We start from the raw sequence: 21,426 nt of genomic DNA, 5'->3' as shown, positions 1-21,426 counted from the left end.
TGATTGTGTTGGCTCTTCCTGAAATCTAGAATAAGTGCGATTACATGCGCATCTACTTGTGACGACACTTCTCACTTAATTTGCATGAATAATTTATGCAACCAGACCTTTTGTCTACAAAACAAAGTTGCAGTAGTCAGATTATGGGCGGAGTCAAGCCCCTTCCACCACTAGTTGGTGGTTTTACTTTACACATACTCGTCCATGAGTTACCATTGCGGTCTTTTCCATGTCTTTCCAAAAGTACTTCACCATGGTTTCCTAGTTGTTGCTACCACATTCAGAGGAACCTCAGTGGGACACTTCTGCTTCCGGGTCAGTAAAATATAAGCAAAATGTCGCGCATGTGCAGGTCACACAGCTTGCCGTCCACTTGCTCTCGTAAATCGACTCACAAGCGAGCCATCTGGAGCTGTTCGTCGACTACAGTCGGACTTTTCCGTCCATTTTAGTCCAGCTAAGGTGTCCACATGCATTTTATGTAATGAAAATCACAGGAATTTGGTTTTCTTGCGTGCACGTAAACGCACTCAGTGACAGTGGAGATTCTGTTTTTTCTGGTAGTCATGGGGTTATTTTCTGAGCTCCTTTAGCTGTTCTTAGAGCTCTGTTTTGGTTGACCTTTTTTCAAATGCTTATTAACATAAATAGCTTAACTTAATGCATTTAGGCATGTCGACGTGGTCCAGACGATGTGCTGATGTTCAATCCGAGCATCTAAATGGGGAAGAAAGGGGATTTAAGTTATTCTGAACATGACATGGTTGTTGGTGTCAGATGGGTTTTCTAGGATTTTCATGCACGTCCATGGGGTTTACAAAGAATGGGCCATAAAAGAGAAAACATCCAGTAAGTTGGAGTTGTGTGGACAAACATGTTGGTGTGAGAGGTCAGGAGAATGGGCAGAGTGAAGCGACATGAGAGAAAGGCAACAGTAACTCAAATAAGTGCTCATTACCTCCAAGAAACCTTAAAGGAGAGATGGGCTACAGCAGAAGAAGATCACTCCGGTTGCCACTCCTGTCAGCTAAGAACGGGAAAGCTACAATTCCGACAGGCTTTTTTAGAACATTCTAGGATTGTACATTACACCATGTTCCATTGGCCCATTTTTGAAAGCAGGTTTAGTGAAAATCCTGAATGAGTTTAGCAGACACATTTGTCCAAAGGTACTTTGATACAATCAGAACCAATCTGAAGAACATAGTACCTTACAGTCCTAAACTACCTAGTACCAGTGCTACTGCCAACTAACAGTGCAGAGCTATGGACGGACTGAAGAGGACTATAAACAGGAGAGAGGAGGTGAGTAGAGATTGGAGAAGAACGATAGGTACTGCTAGGACAGCAGGTGTTCTCAAAGGAAGAGTGTCTTCAAAAACTTTTTGAAGGAACAGAGGGTTGATTCTGCTCTGCCAGAGCTCAGGAGGTCATTCCACCATTGGGGAACAAGATATGAAAATAGTCCGGGCTGCTGTGCCTGTACAGACGGCTTTGCCAGAGTGTGAACATCAAAGTGCAGATATTCTACAGAATCTCCATTCAGAAACGATTTTCAGACTCCAACTGGATGTTTTATCTTTCCCTGATGAGCGCCTGGCTTAACCAACTTTCTGAAATGAGACTAAGGGACATGGGGGTCGTCATGTTGTTTTTGGGTTGTTGTTGTTTTTTTTAACTACATGCCAGAATAAACATTAAATATGATGGCCATTAACTTTTATTGGAGCCAACCGACAATCACAGTTTATGAATGGAGAGCTGATGATGCTTTCAGATGACTTCCCCTGTCACTGCTAGCTTTTTATTAACCAGATATAGTTTAATAAAATCAATTTTCTACACTTCTTTGATCCCACCCCCATCACACATGCCTGAGAAGCATGTTTCTGTTGGTGAAGCGATCTGCATTCTCATAACACTGACACAGCTCGACTGGTACAACAGTGTCTCCTTGGTCAACCAGAAGCTGATACCAGACAGGTGGAGTCCAGTTTGATCCAGTTTGAACTGCCCCATTTGTCATGATAAAATTTGTCCAACATGACAAAAGCGTGTCTCTTATCAGATCAATTAGGGGTCCAAAGTTGTTTTTTCTCCCATTAATACTGATGCGTTGGCTCGATCAGCAATTTTGTGCCACAAAAGATGTCACTCTTTTGCTGCTACCACAGTGCTGCTTTTCTTTTTTTTTTTGCAGTTATTAATATTCCAACTTCACTGTTGCTATGGTGAATCGTGTTTTCTGCTTTCCACTGTTAAGACAATTTAGATCCTTCAAGCGTCACTCAGCATCACTAACTTTGACTCAGAGGTAATTGAATTAACACTTAACACTTGCTCTCAAACCAAAAACTCTGTTGACAGCTCAGAGTTGGACATTGTAGAGTAATTTAACCCAGCTTTTTGAAATGGCTGTCTGGTGTTTCCCTGCCTTTCATGTTGTGTGTCTGTTTTTCTCCATCTCCCCAATCTCTGAAGGCTGAGCATGGCTGATCTAAATCTCTAACCACTCCACTGTTCCTTCAATGGTATCTTCCAAAAACCTTTGATTAAAGTTTTTTATGCTTGTGTTCTGACTATTCATCTGATTTTAGTCTCCACTCCTCAGGCTTCACTCGGTTCACCTGCTTGATTTGCTTGAAAATGTCCCCCCAGACTCTTTCTGCCTTCTCGGGGGGCAGTAGCTCAGTCTCTTGGGGACTGGGCTGAGAAGCAGAGGGTTCCCAGTTCAAGCCCCATGACAAAACATGGAAAGTGTTTTGGTAGTAGGGGAAAGTGCCAGAACCCTTTCAGAGCACTGCCAAGGCACCCTTGAGTAAGGTACCAAACCCACAAATGCTCACAACTGGCAGTTCAACCAGGGGTGGACCCTGCCTTCGTCCATATGTGCACCCCTCCCTTTGACCCCGGAAGAGATAAAGTCGTCAAGAAGATGAAAAAGAAACTATAGTGCAAGCTTACTCAGCTCAAGAGCCCCTTTATTCCAAGTTGAGCATCATTTAAATGCTGCAGCCTACCCAAGTATGGTCACTGACCACAGTAAACCCATCTTCTGAAAGTTACTTCTGGCAGCTGACAAATCACTTGTCAATCTGAGGAATGTTCCAACACCTTGTTGAAAGTATGCCATAAGAATTGGACTGCTGTAGAAAATAACCATAAAATAAATATCTGTTCTTTTTTTTGGTGGGGGAACTAAAGTACCTACAAAAAGGTATCAAGAAAAAAAATTTATAGTCAAGGATACAGGCCAGCACAATTAATGGCTGCTGGCTTATGTCGCAGACTGGGGTATCAAGGCAGCGGCCTCGTGTTGCTTTGGTGGGGTGCGTACTGGTTGTCATGGGTCAAGGCCCAGCCCCCACCTACTCTACTGTCAACTGAGGCTCCAGGGATGAGCAATCAGTTTCTACAGTGGCCACAGTCCAGCACACTCTTCCATCCTGCCAGGCAGACAACTGCCTTCACCAAAACGGAGTCTTGTCATCTTTTGTAGTAGAGAAGTTGCTTGCTTCTAAATGTGAAACTTGCTAAGAGGTTAGTTATTGCCCATTGCCTTTGGCCGAGGGGAAATGTATTGTGGGATAACTAGCTGTCCCAAGTCCACACAAGTCATATGGGCGGAGTAAGTACACCTCCAGGAAAAGTGAAGCACACATAGTAGCTTGCAAACTTATAATTGTAACAGTCCTTGGGCAGCGTTGGATGATGTCTCACAAGAGCTTAAGAACAGGAGGGTCAAGTAGCAGGCATAGTGAGAAAAGGTGCACGATCCCAGGAGATACCAACTGTCTATTGGGTAGGGCAGAAAACCCAGCTGGATTGTGGCCCTTGCTTTTGGTGTTTTTCTGTTGTCAAACTTGGAGATTGGAGAAAAGCCTCATGTTACACCATTCATCATGACAACAGTTATGGAGAAAATGTGAAACTTGCCTAGAGGTTAAACTGAAGTTTCAAGGAATGTGGCTAGGTTGTAAGATCCGAACTTCAGAGTAAAAGCATAAATGCAGGTACAGACACAACGCCACCTCGGTTAAATTCAATGCGATCTGAGGAGACCTGGGTTAAAAATCACAATTCAGAATACAACTGTGACAATTTGAAAACTCTGAAACCCCAACCCCAGTCTCTCCCTGTAGTCTGTTTCTCATCTTTGCCTCATCAGCTAAAATGCTGACAAGGACCATAAACATCACCACAGACTCCTCGCACCCCCACCATGGACTGTTCTCGCTGCTGGCCTCCAGGAGGAGGTTCCGGAGCCTACAGAGAAGAACAGCCCGGTTCAAAAACAGTTTCTTCCCGTGTGCCATCGGACTGCTCAACACATGCTAACATTCCTAACACCCCCGCCTCACCACACGCACCTACACAGGACGGCTCTTATTAGGACCTCTGTGTCTCACGTTTTGGACTGTGCAATATCTATTTATATATGTACACAGTATCTTTTATTCAAAGTTCTTCTGTTTTTATTTTTATATTTATATTTATACTTTTGTAAATACCACTGTCATTGTTCCTGCTGTGCACTGAGCCATTGCATCGTAATTTCATTTTGATGCAAATCTTAATGACAAATAAAGTCTGTCTGTGTCTATCTTCTATGCAACCTCTAGAGCTGCAGACAAGAACCCTTCATAGGATACTGAAGACGAGACAGTCAGTCAGTCCAGTTATCCAGTCCACAGTCAAACTGTGGATGGATAAAATTATAGAGGGTACTTTGCATGAAGATTAGAGTACTAGTGCCTTACCATCCCATACCTCGTCCCCTCTATTCCAACTGGCGATGATGCTCCTTTCCTTTGTCCTGCTGCCCAGCGTTCTCCTCCTCAACTCCGCTCCTTCCACCTTCCGAGTGTGGGCCTGAACTTTAGAGACAACATCCTGTTTATCTCCTTGCAGGTCTCTCAACAGCAGCGGTGGTGGTCTCCTTTGGCTTGATGGCTCTCCTGGCTCCTCTCCTTCCAACTCTGTGTAAGGGGAAAGGTGCCTTCTCTGCTGCTACTTTAAAAGTCCCCCCATCAACAGCCTTCACACCTGTTGCCAATGCCACTGATTGAATCTGTGACTAGTTCAGTGTCAGCCAAATAAAACATGCAATAAAAAATGGCACAAACTACCACAACAAGTAAACAAAGTTAAATAAAACACGTGTGTCCATGAAACTCAGCCCATAATATCTCTTCACGGCTATAGCTTACCAGTCCTTGCGCTAATTCTTACAGTCCATGGCATGCTGGTGGAACCCCTTGATTTGGACTAGAAGACCATTACCCAGGTTCCTCAACGACACTTGCGCTCATGTTGGGGGCAGGAACACAATTTGTGCAAAACTTTTCTTTTCTCCATTCCAAGCAGGAACTGTTCTTTCAAATGAACACCGGTGGGGTCTCTGTCAGGGTCAAGTTGCCTCTAATACAACTCCCTCAATATGAGAACATAGGATTATACCGATTTCTGGCACCCTCGCCTTTTGAAAATCCCAGAAAATACTATGAAATGCCAAAAATCCACCAAGTAAAATGGTGACTAATTATTGAATGTACTTGGCTTGAAGGGAAGGGGGGGGGGTTGCAAACACACCCCTCTACTATCCCATGATCCTTCTCCACTATTCCAACTGGTGAAGATGTTTTTTTCCTCCGACTCCCTCCTCGACTTCACTCCTGTTTTCCATGCCCGGTCTGCGTACCTGACCGTCACAGGTTGTGTCCTACTGTCCTCACAGGTCTCACTCAGCAGTGACGATGGTGGTCTCCTTAGCTTGGCGGCTCCTCTGGCCCATCTGCTTCCAACTCAATGTGAGGGACAAAATCCCTCACCACTGCTGCTTAAAAGGTTTCCCAACTGCTGCCTTCACATCTCTTGCCAATGCCGATGATTACCATAGTGTCAGTGAGCAGTTCAGGGTCAGTCTGGTAAAACATGATGTGCAATAACAAAACACAACAAACCACCACGACAATTAGTTATCACACAAAGGCTAATGTTAACTTATCAACAATCTGCTATCGGCAACATTACCGTGAATATAGAGCTTCTTATCTACGAATATCCGTTTGTAAAAAGAAACAAATTTTAAGTTGCTCCCTTTGTCCTGCACCGATGTTTCACTCATGACTCAAAAATGACGGTGCAACATGTACGGACGATAAAATAACCACAGTTTCTGACTTATGTCAGTTTATGGTTTATGACAGTCATTTGTTGAAGATGCATTGTTGTTTTCAAATTGAAGAAATTACTGAAACACTTAAATAAATAATGATCAGCATGAAAAAATATAGGAGGATTTGCTGATGCTAATATGAAGGTTAAGCGGTGAGTAAATGGAGTGACTGTGAGTCTAGGTGTAATTATTAAAACAAGAGTCAACTGCCCCAGAGGTCACAATCCAGCTGGGTTTCCTCCCCCACCCTGTAGACAACGGCCGTCCCCTGGGATCATAGACCTTTTCTCAACGTGCGTGCATAGTTGCTCCTGTTCCTCGAGCTCTTGTCACACATCATCAAACAGGACTGTTACAATTATAAGTTCGTAAGATACCAAGTGCACTCCAAATTTCCCAGAAGTGCACTTGCCCCACCCCTCATCATGATGACCCCACCCCCATCATGGTTGCTCCACCCCCCACCATGGTTTCCCCACCCCATTATGGTCACCCAACCCCCATCATGGTTGCTCCACGCCATTATGGTCACCCCCATCATGGTTGCTCCACCCCATTATGGTCACCCCACCCCCATCATGGTTGCTCCACCCCATTATGGTCACCCCACCCCCATCATGGTTGCTCCACGCCATTATGGTCACCCCACCCCCATCATGGTTGCTCCACCCCATTATGGTCACCCCACCCCTCATTATGGTTGCTCCACCCATTATGGTCACCCCACCCCCATCATGGTTGCTCCACCCCATTATGGTCACCCCACCCCTCATTATGGTTGCTCCACCCCATTATGGTCACCCCACCCCCATCATGGTTGCTCCTCCCCATCATGGTCACACCATCCATTATTATGGTTGCCCCGCCCCTCATTGTGGTTCCAACGCCCCTCATTATGGTTGCTCCGCCCCTCACTATTATTCCCAGAGGGAAGGTTGTGACTGCTGTGAGTAATACCAAAGATTAGGAAAACCTCTCTGACATCCTGGGAACTGTGCCTTCTGTCTCCTCGAGAGTTGTCAGTAGTTTGGCAGGAGTCTCAGCACTAGATTACATCCTCGTAAAGGTGAAGGGATCCAGGGACTCCAAGACTAGTGTGGATCTAACATCATGTTCTCATCTTGAAGGGAGCTTTAAAAGAGAGCAACGTGTCCTTGCTTCTGAGAATAATCAGCGTTTAACTAGCTAAAATAAACCAACTCCAAAGACATGGGGGTGTGATTTTATTCAATGAAGGAAATGTTGCAATAATATATAAATAATTTAAATGCTGAAAATTCTATCACAATATGCAGCCAAACCTCGAAGAAAAGTAGATCAATGATTATTGATTCAACATGTGTCAAGAGCAGAGGGGGGCACAATTTAATTAAAGCCATTTTGTCATGTTATATCAGTTTACTGCACATTACACACTCAGAAATAGTTGTGTTGAACACAGAAACATGCCATGATCGGCATGTGCACATAAACACTGTTGCACATTTAGGCTTTTACCCAAATTCACGCCCACAATGTACTTTATATGGTTGCATGATTCCAAACGACAACATAATGATGGATCAATGGAGGGATCAGAACACTTACACCCCCACCATTCCTTGAGTTTAAGGAAGATAACTACATAACTTTAAATCCTGAAGAAAATTTTGTAAACAGCTTTAGAGATGAATAAACCTGAATTTAGATAGGTACCATTAAAAAAAGGTTGTGTTAATAGTATCAAAGCTGTTCGTAAACCCCGTTTTAAGACATTTTAAGACGTTATTATGGTAGTTTGGCAAAAGATCGTAATCTGTGCATCAACCCAGTCCAGGTTATCAACGCGGTGTGGTGCTGCCACCAGGTGGTAGATCCGCTGTACTACAGTTACGTTCAACTAGTTTTGAACAATTACTCAGCAGATAAATAGGTGTATAAATAAATACATTAAATTATGTGCAATAAATAAATGTTGGTTTTTTTGCTCTTTACATACTGACAATAGTGATCTCGTTTCACTCGTATGAAGTAATAATAAAAGCAATTCAAACCAAATAAAAACATCAAGTGAGGCTAAATTTCAAAGAATTTACACTGGGTGTCTTAGAATTGTGCAAGACATCACTGTTCAGAAATGACGTTATTGCTTCTGTTGCAGTGTTATTGGATGTAGAATAAACTACATGACAGTCTGTCCTCTGGTAAAAGAACGGTGAAATGTCACTAATCTATTCATCTGTTATGCAGTTTTTAGCGTCAGTGCAGGAGCATCAGGCAGTGCAAGTGTTCAGGTCGTGTGTGTTACTGTTGTGAACGAGGGCTGCAGATTCACACACGTGTTGCATAACTGGACAGACGCTGCCTCACTTGATCTTTGGATGCAGGTCAATGCACACATCATCTTATAGAAAGTCCATTTTTGTTAGGACAGGTACAAATAAATCCTCTCTGCAAATGAACTGAGATAATGTTCTACAGAATGAGCTGCTGAGCTGGCTAATGGAGGAAGAATAATCATTTAATACTACACCAGAGCAAAGGCGGTTAGAAATCACACATGTTTGTAGCTGACCAGAGAAAGGCCTGTCAAACGTGAGCTAATGTGTGTTCACGTGTGCTTTGTCATGATAAAGATGGAGGCAGTGATAAAGTATCGATGTCATGATGGCACCAAGGGTGGCTGCACGACTGTTACTCTCATCATAATCCAGTTAAAGAGAAAACGGGTTTGGAAGCATGGATCACAAGGGAATGGAGGGAATGTCGTGAAATTTGGAATCACAAAAACGGACACATTATTATCGGCTGGAACATGTCCAGAGCATGCAGCGATGCTGTGGCGCCATGGCGACAGAGACCTGTCTGCGCTCCGTTTACATGCTGCGTCCCGTCAGTTCCCGACCGGCTGCCTACAGGTTGCTCTCCTGGGTGTCGTTGCAGGATACGGGGTGCAGCCCCCCGTTCTCATGCAGTCTCTTGGCCCGGTAGGTTTCATAGTGGATGTTGTGAGTGACCTCCTTCAGATCCTGGAGGTGAGACCTGGGAGACATGTGGTGCATGAGCCTGTGTGAACTCAACTCCACAGTTTAACTCTTTTATCATTGTTCTGTTTTTGACAGGTTCCATTTTGCTGTTGATTGACTGAACCTTTTTAATATGTATCAATGTGTAATAATTCTTTACCATTAGTAAGCTGTAATAATCAATATTGCCAGCATCATCCCAATGATCTGAAAGAACCAAGATTACCTGATCAGGAAGTCTCTCAGCTGAGCAAACTCGCAGTGGTTGGGATTTTCCACTGCAACAGCACAATAACCAGGATCAGCTCAAATACGTCAGAAGACGGAAACATCATCAGCATCAACGTGTCAGCGGTCGCGGGTCCGAGGGGAAAAGGCCTCGTTAGGACTCTACGCAGACATCTCGTTACCAACCTTCCACGATTCCCCACGCCGTCTTTCTCCCCAGAACCCGTTTGGCGTTGACTTGATACTCTTTGTCACTGCCCACCACAGCGAAAGGCATGGCCTCCTGTGGACACAAGCGTGTCACATGGTTCTAAACACAAACACGCCACGCTCTCCACGGCCTCCGTACTCTTATCTTATCGTTGTCGCTCTTGTCCTCCATGTCCTCGTCAAACTCTTTCTGAGGGTAAAACTCGATCCCCCCCATCTCCAGCTCCTTTCTTACCTACAGCACAAAACAGCCACATGAGCTCCAGAAGCTCCAGAAGCTCCAGAAGCTCCAGAAGCTCCAGCACCACAGGAGCGACGCTGACACTCACCCGCTGCTTGAACTCCTGCCGCTCCTCCATCGTCATGGTGTCGGCCTTCGCGATGACCGGGATGATGTTCACCGAGTGGCTCAAGCGCTTCATGAACTCCACGTCTAGCTGGCGGAGGCTGGGGGGGGGGGGGGGGAGAGCAAACGCCACGAGGAAAGAGGATCGAGTAGGTTTTTCAGAATCTTTCGTCAGTACTAAAGAAAAGTGTTGCTGGATCTAGAGATCTATGAACAAGGACCGTTATCCAGAACAAGAGTTCAGTTCTATAAGGTAACGTGAAGTTTGGGGCTTCTAACGGGAGATAAGAGATAAGAGATAACATGTGTGAGATGGACGTTTGTCCATAAGAGAAGAGCCTCACGAGTGTCCCGTCGGGGAGATGAAGTAGAGGCAGCAGTGCACCCTGGTGTCAGGGATGCGCTTCTTCCTGGTGATGTTCACCTCTTCCTTCAGGAACTTCTCGTACTGCTCGTTGATGTACTTTGAGATGGGCTCCCAGCTGTGGAGCAACCAGGAAGAAGAACAATGATCTTGAGACGCCGTCACACCAAAAAGAGTCATTAAAGGAAGGAAGGAGGAATCAGGAAGTGCTGGCGTAGAGCTTCAACGGTTTGGAAAACGCACCAGTTTTCATTATTGATTTGGTCTCCAAAGCCCGGAGTGTCGATGACGGTCAGCTTCATCTTCACGCCTCCTTCCTCCAGCACTGCAAGGAAGCAGAGGAAACACCTGCTTACCTTCGGGAACCACGGACCCGCTTAATGCACCTGATAAAATCCCTAAAATGGGAAGCAAACGTCTGAGCTCTGAGCCGCCCACTCGTCCCAGTAACAGATATTTTAGGACTGAATTCTACTTGATTTGGGATTATTGCCCTTTCAAAATGAAACCGACGGGTAAATGCGGAATTTCCAGACAGGTCTCGTCCTCGTGTGGTCGCCTGTTTAAATGGATCAGCAGGAGACCAGTAACTGACCATGAGACACGGCCTTGACCTCCACAGTTTTGGGGATCTTCTCGTCACGGGTCCAGCCGGCGCTCCTCCTGCTCACCTGAGACTTGAACAGGGTGTTGACCAGGGTGGACTTCCCCAGGCCGCTGTTACCTGAGGCAGGACAGGAAGGAGTCAGAGAACAACAGTCTACAAGCAAAGACCAAGGAGGTTCTGCTGTCCTGGTCCTGGTCCTTCCTACTGGGCTCCGTCGACTCACCCACAACCATGATGTTGAAGTCAAAGCCCGTCTTCATGGTCTTCTTTCTCATTTGCTCGATGATGGTGTCAATTCCAATGTAGCCCAGCAAAGCCGACCCAACGCCGGCGCCGTGGGAGCCGCCGTGACCTTGGCCTCCGTTGTGCGCTAAAGTGTGGGCCGCAGCGTGGCTCCCCCCATGGCCGGTACCGTGGCCCGTGCTGTGGCTGCTCATGTGCACCACAGGGCCATGGCTCCCGATGGGGACCGGAATACCACTTGGAGGAAGAGGGGCAGCTCCACCCAGGGCCCCGATGCCAGGGGGGAAGGGGTTGGAGGGAGACGGAGCCCCCACATTTGGAGGTTTGGCAGGGACGGCTGGTTTGGGTCTCACTTCTGGAGGGACAATGTCCGACATGTCTGCAGGAGGATGAACAAATCAATAAATCCCCAGAATATTTGGTGATATCGCTCTCGGGTTGGAGGTGGAGCTGGTGCTCATTTTGGGTTTAAAAAGTGCCGTGTTTGTAACCACAAGGCTTTAGAGCTGCGCTTGGACGACAGAAGAGCCTGGTCTGGTGCTGGAGCGAGAACAGAACCGCTGAATGACTGCGCCCGGGCCCAGAACCAGCAGCATGCTTTGAGCCTGTGCATCCCAGCGACACATGGGGACCGGACGGGTCACCGAACCAGGATGCACCCCCCCCGTCTGAACCAGACCTGCAGATTTCCCCAGAATTAACTAAGCATGCGCGGTTCAAATTGGTGCTGACATATGAGGATATTTTTAATCTAGTTTATTTTGGCTCCGGATATCACGTGACGGCCACATCGGTCCATTTACGCAACCATTCAAGTGAATTTCATCCCGGCCCGTCCAGCCTATTGTTTCCCTCCAGTCATGCTTGATAACAGCGTTAGCTCCGTTAGCTGCTAGCGCCCACAGCCACCGTCGCTCCTGGGGGGTCCGGCACACTTACCGAGGTCCGATTAATGAGGCGCAAATCCGCTCGTGGGGAGGACGGGAAGAACTGGGTTTGCTCCCGATCCGACCAGGCTGTGATTCTATCCGAACCGAGACGATGTGCAACGGCCTCAAGTGTCTGGGTACCTCTCCCCCCCTGCCGCGAGCCCCCCTTTTCCGTTACCACGGCGACAGAAGGAGAAGGACGGTGAGATGCAGTGCGCATGCGCATTGTGGCGCCGAGGCAGCGAACGTCTGTCGAACGTTAAAGGGCGCAAGAAGAGTCGCGTTTAGTCTGAATGGGGGGGTGTTAGAATTGTCCAGGGAGGGGGGGCTCACGGTGCCTGTCCCGCCACTTTAGCACGTAAAGGTCAAAAATACTTTCATGGACGAAATAACAACACAAGTGTCATTTTTACACGCTTATCTTATCAGAAAATATAAGATCAGTGGAGTAAATACTCTGATGGCCAAATCATCAGTTGGTCAACAAGTGCACGGTTAGATTTCTATCTTAACATTTCAAATGTAGGTCTAATATAAAGATAAAGCCATTTTCAAATATTTTAAAAAAAAAAGTAACCTCTGTTAACTTTAATCTTCAAGAACTCCTCTTTCAATTAGACATGGTGCAAATATCTACTCCTTCTAACAACTCTAGTCGACAGTTAAGTTCTGTAAAACACTACAGGAGTTTAACCTGTTAGCTTAGGAAGATAACTAGGTCCCCGTTAACCCTCCGTTGAGGCCACGGTGTGCTTCAGCTACGCCACACTAGCAGATCTGGAAGCCTTTAATGCTGCTGTCCCACCTGAATGACCCTGAAAAGCTCGACTCTGCCATCGTACTCACACTTTTATCTCTGAGTTTCTCCCCTTTGGTCATATTTTGGATTTGTCTCCGGCATATTTAGTGCAGGTCCGCCTGGACAAGTCACGTTTAATAACGCCGTGCCTCTCTTCCGCACGCCTGTCACTGCTGATAAGGAAAAAGGCTTAAATCCCTTTACTATCCGCTTTGAGCACCCTCTTTGAGATGGGATCCCACCCCACCTCCTTCAGATAAAGCTTGGCGGTCTGTCAAAGGTTCTGGTTATCTACTCACCCACATATACTGAACCAGGGTGGTACATGGTGACATAATAAGGGTCCTCCTCCAGGAAAATCCCCCTGTCTGAGCGACGGTACTGAGGCTGGTTGGGTAAGGAGGAGGCCGTCGGCGCGGTGTCAGCTGCCCTCTGGTCCACTCCCTGCTGTGGCTGGAGCGGAGAGTCAAAGGCCCCATTTGATGTGTAGCCAGAACCCTTCTGGATGTGCGACCTCTGCTCCACAGAGAGGGGCCAGTTTTTGACACATGAACATTCTGGCGGCTCAGCTGGTCCCTCAGCTTTTTGATTCAGCTCCATGTCACTGAGGGTCAACGCCGCCCGGCTTTTATTAGGCCCCGCGTGCCTGTTTTGGCTGCATGGTGTAACATGGGAACATTTAGTGTGTAACGTGCTGCACGTAGCAGGAAGAACGCCGTGCGGCTGGTCAGGACCCTGCAAACGCTGCTCAGTCTGACCCGAACATGGGTCCCGTTCAGCCTGGAAGCAACGATCCTCGATCCTTGTACTCTCTATTCTGGGGCGCCATCGGTGTGTGTGAGGACACGTCTGGTTTTGAGCTGCGCTGGGTTGTTGGGGGGGCCTTGAGGAGGGTCCAGCTCCAGGTATTACGGTCCTGTTTTCATCCCCAGGTCTTTGAAGTGGGGCGTGTGTGTTTCCTGCAGTGTTAAAGTTGAACGGCCTCCGTTGGGATGGTCCAGTTGACCGACTCCACAAGCGTTCTGTTGAATCTGGGCCCAGTGGGGGGGCTGCTAAATCTGCATCTCTTCCTGCGCACAAGCGATCCTGCACTGGTTCCTTTGAGCCAAACCCTGCAGTTTGAGCCGTTCTGTGCGTTCCCCGAGGGTTTGGCCGCGCATCAAACGCCAGCTGGGACTTTCCCGGTGGAATCCCTTCAGGCTCTGAAGCTTGAACACTTGTCGCTGCATTTGGGAGGAGTTCCAGCCGCTGTTTTAAGTCCCAGTTTGGTTGAAGGGTCGTACGGAGGCCTGTTTTCCCGGGCGGGATTTTTGATTTATGCAAATTGCTGCTTTCATTTTTGGCCAAATCAACTTTTTGATGCAGCAAAAAGGCATTTGGGGCGAGAGCAGCTTGTCTGTGGGAGTATGTCCTGGAAGAGTCCCCTCTCAGGGCAGGATGAGGGACATCCTTTAAAGGTTCAAAAACATCATTTTCTCTCTCATGTACTGATTTCTCTTTGCTGGACACGGGCTCGATATTAGTATGTGTGATGCTAATTGACCTAGCACGTCTTTCTCTAGCAATAGGGGACGGCTGCCTGGTTCCTGAGGCGTCCACGTAGGTGCCCTGGCACCCGGACGTTGGAGATGGACTCAGTCTAAGTGTTGGAACTGGCAGCGTTGAAGACAGAGGGGAGTCCAGTGGTGAGGGATCAGAAGCCGACGGCTGAGGAGAATCACTCAGCTTCAGTCTGCCAGCAGAGACAGTTGAAGGGAAATCCAGATCGTGAGCAGCAGAAACGGTGATGCTGGGTTTCACAGGCAGAGCTGAGGTGCTGAAGGTTTTGGATTTAGTTCTGGGGAGGGTTAAAGCTCCGTCTCTGTGCTTCCCCTGTGAATGAGAGGCTCCACTAAAGGTACCGTCTGAAAAAAGTGGAACAAAAGATCTGAAACCAAAGGAAGAAAATGGATTGGATTTAAAAACACAATTATAATTCATGAAGTATCCTCATCTACCTGCTGTTGATCTGTTCGGCGCCACTGTCGAAGGAGGGAATCTGAATGGGTCTCCTCCTGACGACAGGAGACGAGAGCGAGAGAGGAGGCGACGGACGCGTCGGCGAACGCTCCTTCGTTTGTCTGGAGGCCGAAGAGACTTGAGGGATCAAAGACGTCAGACGGCCAAACACACTCATTCTGAAAAAAGGACGAGACGGCGAGATGAATCGGACACATCAAAGATCTGCTGCACAACCCAAACAGTGAGGAAGCACAAAGACCTCACACAGAGTCCATGACGTCTCCTTACATAGTTACAAATATCCAAACCTTCATGTGTGTAGAATCCCAAGAGTGGAAGCCAGACACAAACCTGCAGTTTGGAGCTCAGTCAGAGGAAATCTGCACGCTAGTGGGAGGTGTGGGCACACGAGCACCATTCTCCCCATTCCTTCCAGACTGAAGCCGCACTGTTTGGCTCCCACTCTTTGGTGGCTTCCTGGGATCCTCTCTGCCCAGTTCTGTAATTATCCAGCTGTGAAACACGTCTGTGTTGGGAGCCGGAATCTCACAGCTGTGTGAAAGGAGCCCGTTTCCGTGCCTGCTGGGATCTGTCCTGCTGGTGCTCGTGGCTCCGTCACCACCATCACAACCTCACATCTGCCGGTACTCAAGCTCACTTGAGTCTGGACCCGTTTGGGCTGGAGAAGAGGATCCAGACGGATGCAGAGGGAACATCCGTGTGTCCAGGAACCAAACTGGTGCATGGGCAATGACAGAAAGGCAGAAAACTCGACTGCAAAGCAGATTTGGTTCATTTTATTGATCAAGAACAGCTGCAAACACGTCTGTCACGCAGAAACCACGATAGCAAAACACGAGGACGTCTAATCGTGACTAAACACTAGTTCTGTCTGTGATCCTGGTGAAAATGAAGTCACCACGTTGTCGTTTTGGATGCCGAGGGACCAGAGTTTAGGCTGGCGAGGAACCCAGCGCACATCAGCTCAGGACATCACGTGCACAATGTAGGAAAGATGCATAATGTGAAAAAGGACTTTTGGTCAATTTACAAAGTGTTACAGAACAGTCGGTACAAGGAGATGCGTAATCTGACGTAATTTAACGACACTGTAAAGGACATCAACATAGCCGTCGCCCCTCCTCGTGCATTTGGTCCGAATAAAGACCAAAAAAACCCAACTTCAGTTCCTCATTTCCATAATCACAAAAGAAGAAGATCTGGATGGGCCGGGTCTTCTTTCTGCATCATCTTTCATCATTTCCTGCCTCCAGATTTAACCTCCCGTCCCACCGAGGCAGCTGGGTACGGTTGGCCCGCCCGCCACCCCTGGTCCCCGCCACCCCTGGTCCCCACCACCCCTGGTCCTCGCCACCCCCGGTCCTCGCCACCCCCGGTCCCCGGTCCCCGCCACCCCCGACCCCCACCCGGTCCCCGCCACCCCTGGTCCTCGCCACCCCCGGTCCTCGCCACCCCCGGTCCTCGCCACCCCCGGTCCCCGCCACCCCTGGTCCTCGCCACCCCCGGTCCTCGCCACCCCTGGTCCTCGCCACCCCCGGTCCCCGCCACCCCCGGTCCACACCCGGTCCCCGCCACCCCTGGTCCTCGCCACCCCCGGTCCCCGCCACCCCCGGTCCCCACCCGGTCCCCGCCACCCCCGGTCCTCGCCACCCCCGGTCCCCGCCACCCCCGGTCCTCGCCACCCCCGGTCCTCGCCATCATATCAGGGCTTTGCTGTCATCCTCTCTGCAGTTCACACTGGCCACCAGCGGGTGATGCCGCACTGTTTTGTTGCTCCACTTGTGGGAATCCTGCAGCCCGGGTTCCAGGAAGTACAGGCATGCCCCAAAGCCAGCCAGGACCAAGACTGACACCAGGAGGTAGAGAGGAACAAACCAGTCCAGGAAGAGCCAGGACATGCTGGAAGGGGGGAGAGACACGCGTGAGTGAGGACACGGAGGCAGGTGAGCGAGGCGGAATCCACATCACACACCAGCAGCTGCAGCATCATTTTCAGTCAGTTGTTACAACTCGCAGGGGAAATCGGACCCGGCACCTTCTCCATCAGACACCCTCATTTTTAATTAGCAAACAGGACTCAAGGAATTAAGCAACGTGCCGGTGAGAACGAAATACGAATAAAAAAAGGATTCTCACCTGCAGCCGATGGCGATTGAGCTGGTGTTTTAGTGAGGCGCCGAGTCTCCGGGATCATCAGATGATCTGCAGCTCTGCCGGGTGCACGTGAGCCCCCCCGAATCACAGCCGCTCACTGAGGGGCGCCGGCGCTGCACGCAGCTCCTTCCTCTGGCTCCCAGCGCTGACGTTCGCCAGTCAAGGGTGGGGTTGCTATGACAACACCACTGCTGATGGAGAGGATGTAGGGAGTGGGAGGGAAACTTATATAACTATGATCATTTTTTGGGGGGGGGGGCTACATGAAGTTGCAGCGGGATGCTGCGCTGAGCGCCACCGTACGTCTCCGGGGGGGGGGGGGGGGGCTCTGCTGTGCTGAAAATCGGTTCCATCCCATTAAACAGCAGGAACATCCCAGAGTTTATGTGACATGGAGAAATGGGTGGCAGTGGTCTGTGATCTGCTCTGACCGGCAGCAGCTGCACCCTTACATGGAATCACCATGGGGGGGGGTAATAAACGAATAAACTCCTGGCGGCTTCAGAGACGACGGAGACGACCTACATAATGAAAGTTGTCGTTGGACGCCACTCCGCTAACGATGCCGTCTTTAGCCCCGCCTACATCATGAACTGGGACCCAAAAGAAACGCGAGTACAAAGATTGTGTGTAAGAATCACAGAGCTGGTTTATTCAGGAGCGGCCCGGTTCAGAATAAAGGTCTTCTGACACAATCAAATAACCAATCAGCAAGCAGGAAGAATAAAGGGCTACACATGATCAGTCTGTTGGTTGTTCCTCCATAATTGAGGGATGAAATTAAAAACTTGGGAATTTCAGAAATTGGAATTTCTGATTAATAGATAAAGCTATTTTACAAGGTGGAAGTTCTGATCAACATCGCCACTCACGACTCAATCAGGGGTCATTTCAACATGGCGGCGCCTGGCCCAAAGCGGCGTCTGAGGGAGGCGTGGAAGCGGGACGGCTCCTATAACTTGTGGTGTTGCTGCGAGGCCGCTGCCGTCTGTAGGAAGCCAGAAAGCAGAGGAGCAACAGCTCCAGGGTGGTTGAGATGGACGTGATGATCGCCCGACACCGTCACCACTGTGTGCTGAGGCGACACAAACATCCCAGTTAGAATCAGAAGGCCTCAGCTAAAGCGCAGCCTAACACCATCCTTCTGATATTTCTGTCTCGTTCTTGTTTCCCTGACATTCAGGATGCAATTTACATTTTTATGAGTGTATGTTGGGACAACTGCAGTTCATTTTATGGCTCATTGTCCTCCTGAAGTATCCGCCTCCACTTCCTGTCTCCGGCCTGTGGCCTTATCATGAAAACATCTTTATATATGGAGAGAAGAACATCTCAAAAAGGAAACTCGTGCTTGTTTAACCGGTAGAAAACTGTACAGCCACAGGTTATCAACAACAGCCCTGCAGGTTTCCCACGTCAGGCTCCATCGTGTACATGAAAGTGGCGAAACCAGCATTGGGGGGGGGGGGGGATCTCCAGCATTGAGGGGGGGAGGTGTGGACCTCCATGAATACATCATCCTTTTCAACACTTACGTTTCTTTTACGGTAACCGTCGAGGAGTTTTGATGAAAACTGGCTTGATGACACCACACCAGCGTTGTTCTCCGCCTTTGCCCTAAAAAGAGGCAACAGAGTAATAAGTCAAAGCATTTTCAACGTAAATTTGGGGATTTCTGATTCATTTTAACTGTCGTACAGGACCACCAGGACAGAGGCCTGTATCCTCGACTGCATCTCCAGACTCTGCTCCAAAGTGATGCGCGCTATATTTTTCTAAAAATAGAACACCTTGTTTACACGTGCAATTAAAAGGTGAATGCTAAACCTGTAGCACGATAATGTCGTGAGTGTCGGGAACGTGAGCAAAGTTAAAAATGGCTTACAAAATTAAGTCGAAAGTCTCTGGAGAAGACAAATCCTGCAGGAGAGAAGAACACTGAGCTGCCAGCAGGACAAACAAAGTGAGAGGAGATTATCAGGCTGGGAAAGGAGGCGACACGCACGTACCACCGCTAACTGGAACCAGACCGCGCTCTAAAAGGACGTGCACGGACCGTTCAGACAGGCTCGGATTTGCAGTCTGCAACCTGAAATAAATAAAGGAAGCCATCGTTTTAACGTTAAAATGACAAAATTGGCTGACGTAGGCTGGAGTCTGATAAAAACAAAAGAAATAGGAATTAAATTGCTAAAATTGACTAAGCTAAGCCAAGATAAGCACAACTTGCCAGCAGTTAATTTTATATTAAGCTGTTTGCTTCAGGCACAGATCAGAAGTCCTCTAACAGCCTTCAAATTCCAAGATTCTGTCTGTGGAGACAAAACAGGATAATGTGTCTCGCTACAGAAGTGGCTGATTAAAGGACAGCGAACGGTGCTAATTAAGCTGGATAGTTATGGGCTGGTGGAGACCACTAGTGCCTTCACCAGCATGAGCCTCACACGCAGGAGCAGATAAACACTTTCCAGCAGCGGTGCAAAGAGAGTTTTCCTAGGACTGATACCATCTTTGGACAAATGGTCACTTCAAAGTCAGAATCTGTGGCATAAATAATCGTTCTTTCCGCTCGATGAGGAAGTGCGGTGTTACAGTACCTCTCAACGGCCTTCTCATAAGTATAAATTCGTTCTGACTTCTCGGTCTTTCCTTCATACCGACACATCTCGTCCATCCCCTCCCTCATCAGTGTGGGTATTTTTTCCTGTTCAAAATGATGAAGAGGAGCGTTAGAAGGTCTTTTACATGTAAAAGGAGTCTTACATTATCATTTATACAGAATAATGGCCATAGAAAATGGAAATTACTAGATCTGTAGGTAAAAACCCTAAGGAGTCGAGCAGTATGACGGCATCCACCATCTCCGGGTATAAAGCGCTGAACTGTGGAAAACAGGTGAACTAATCCCAGCGCAGGTAACAGTCTGGATTCATGCTGAGGAGACAGAAATCTCACCAGAGCTGCGATGTTCCCACCTGTAAAAGACACAACGCAGAGTTTCGGGAAACATTCTGTCTGAGAACAGCAGGTTTGCACCTTATATCAAACAAATGATGATGCAAGCGTCTTCCCAGTGTGATGCTCACCCATACTGTGGCCTATAATGGAGAATCTTGTCCACTGGAGACCTACAGGAGTTAGATCCACTTTCACTTGTTATTTATGGCAAAATAATTGGGAAGATTTCAGACCGATAAACACAGATGTCTATAAATGTCTTCACATTTAGTCTCAGAGACCTTTGATGATGTGACACACATCTGCCACGTATGCAGTAAACATGTAGAACACTCCAGGAGGGCGATGGGAGGACAACCCATGACCCGCGAGGTCCACAGCCACATATCTGCAGTCTGTGAAGAAAAATGAAAGAGAAACATTTGTTGTCTATGTTGCTGTTGTTGTGTTAGTGAAATAAAACCTTTGAAATTTAGTTCTGGAAAAAATGTCAGGTGATGGACATTTCAAATCAACAATATATTATATATTATACAAAGCTTTTGATGGACTCTGATGCCGTTGATCTATATTTACAGTAAGAAGTTAGTTTATTCTGCTAAAAGAGTGTTAGCATTCACATTTAAGCTCAAAACTATGCTTATTTATCTTGTATTTTGCTGTCATCTCTAAAACCTGCAGCCAATTAAGTTCTAATTTCCTTATATTGAGACATCAAACTCATAACTGTGAGATTATAACCTGTGTTTATAGTATGTTATGTCACGATTTGAGACTAATTTATATGTAATAGGCTGGCAGCCTTCACCTTTGGGTAGCAGAGGAATGAGGGTGTTGAAGGACCCGCAGTTGTCAGCCCAGCCGTGCAGGCACAGCACAGGACGACCATGATCAGGACCCCAAACTTTGCCCCTGAGTTCTCCCCACGGTACCGGAACAGAGAGCTGCGACTCTGGCAGAACCCCACAACATCAGAAACAGCCTTAAAGTTTACACCTGTTGAGTGGTTTTAATCACCTGTTTGAGCCATTTCAGCAAAACCCAGTTTCCTGTCGCAGAAAACTGGAATTAAAATCCCAGATGCCGCCTGAAGCAGGACGGAGGCGGGGCTTAATTAGCTGTGGAGCTTCTATTTCCTCAGTGTTGACTGACAGGTTTTCTCCTGAGTGTTGACTGACAGGTTGTTTCCCTGAGTGTTGACTGACAGGTTTTCTCCTGAGTGTTGACTGACAGGTTGGCTCCCTGAATGTTGACTGACAGGTTGTCTCCCTGAGTGTTGACTGACAGGTTGTCTCCTGGATGGAAAATGAGAATAAAACTGGAATTTCGATCCCTCCTGTAGTAATTAATGCTGTGTACACGCTGGTGGACACAACAGGTGGC

The 21,426-nt window shown here is 47.8% G+C and overlaps 2 protein-coding genes across 2 annotated transcripts; both read right to left on the bottom strand.

The window, feature by feature from the left end:
• Positions 1 to 7,383: 7,383 nt before the first annotated feature.
• septin3 (septin 3) lies at positions 7,384 to 13,524 on the bottom strand. The gene is made up of 10 exons (XM_029851054.1): positions 13,209 to 13,524; positions 11,162 to 11,560; positions 10,927 to 11,055; positions 10,575 to 10,656; positions 10,312 to 10,449; positions 9,951 to 10,068; positions 9,761 to 9,856; positions 9,598 to 9,694; positions 9,410 to 9,461; positions 7,384 to 9,199 (listed from the first exon to the last, which is right to left on the bottom strand). The coding sequence occupies exons 1-10, from the start codon at positions 13,507 to 13,509 to the stop codon at positions 9,070 to 9,072; spliced, it is 1,542 nt and encodes a 513-aa protein (XP_029706914.1). The 5' UTR covers positions 13,510 to 13,524; the 3' UTR covers positions 7,384 to 9,069.
• Positions 13,525 to 16,576: 3,052 nt separating this feature from the next.
• LOC101066070 (serine hydrolase-like protein) lies at positions 16,577 to 21,176 on the bottom strand. The gene is made up of 13 exons (XM_029851111.1): positions 21,061 to 21,176; positions 20,852 to 20,995; positions 20,325 to 20,438; positions 20,172 to 20,213; positions 20,041 to 20,060; positions 19,893 to 19,967; positions 19,683 to 19,789; positions 19,095 to 19,174; positions 18,971 to 19,005; positions 18,784 to 18,860; positions 18,621 to 18,702; positions 17,068 to 17,276; positions 16,577 to 16,830 (listed from the first exon to the last, which is right to left on the bottom strand). The coding sequence occupies exons 1-12, from the start codon at positions 21,071 to 21,073 to the stop codon at positions 17,097 to 17,099; spliced, it is 969 nt and encodes a 322-aa protein (XP_029706971.1). The 5' UTR covers positions 21,074 to 21,176; the 3' UTR covers positions 16,577 to 16,830; positions 17,068 to 17,096.
• Positions 21,177 to 21,426: the final 250 nt, after the last annotated feature.

This window comes from Takifugu rubripes, chromosome 17, assembly GCF_901000725.2.
Source record: "Takifugu rubripes chromosome 17, fTakRub1.2, whole genome shotgun sequence".
NCBI lineage: Eukaryota > Metazoa > Chordata > Actinopteri > Tetraodontiformes > Tetraodontidae > Takifugu > Takifugu rubripes.
This window is presented reverse-complemented; position numbering and strand designations above follow the sequence as displayed.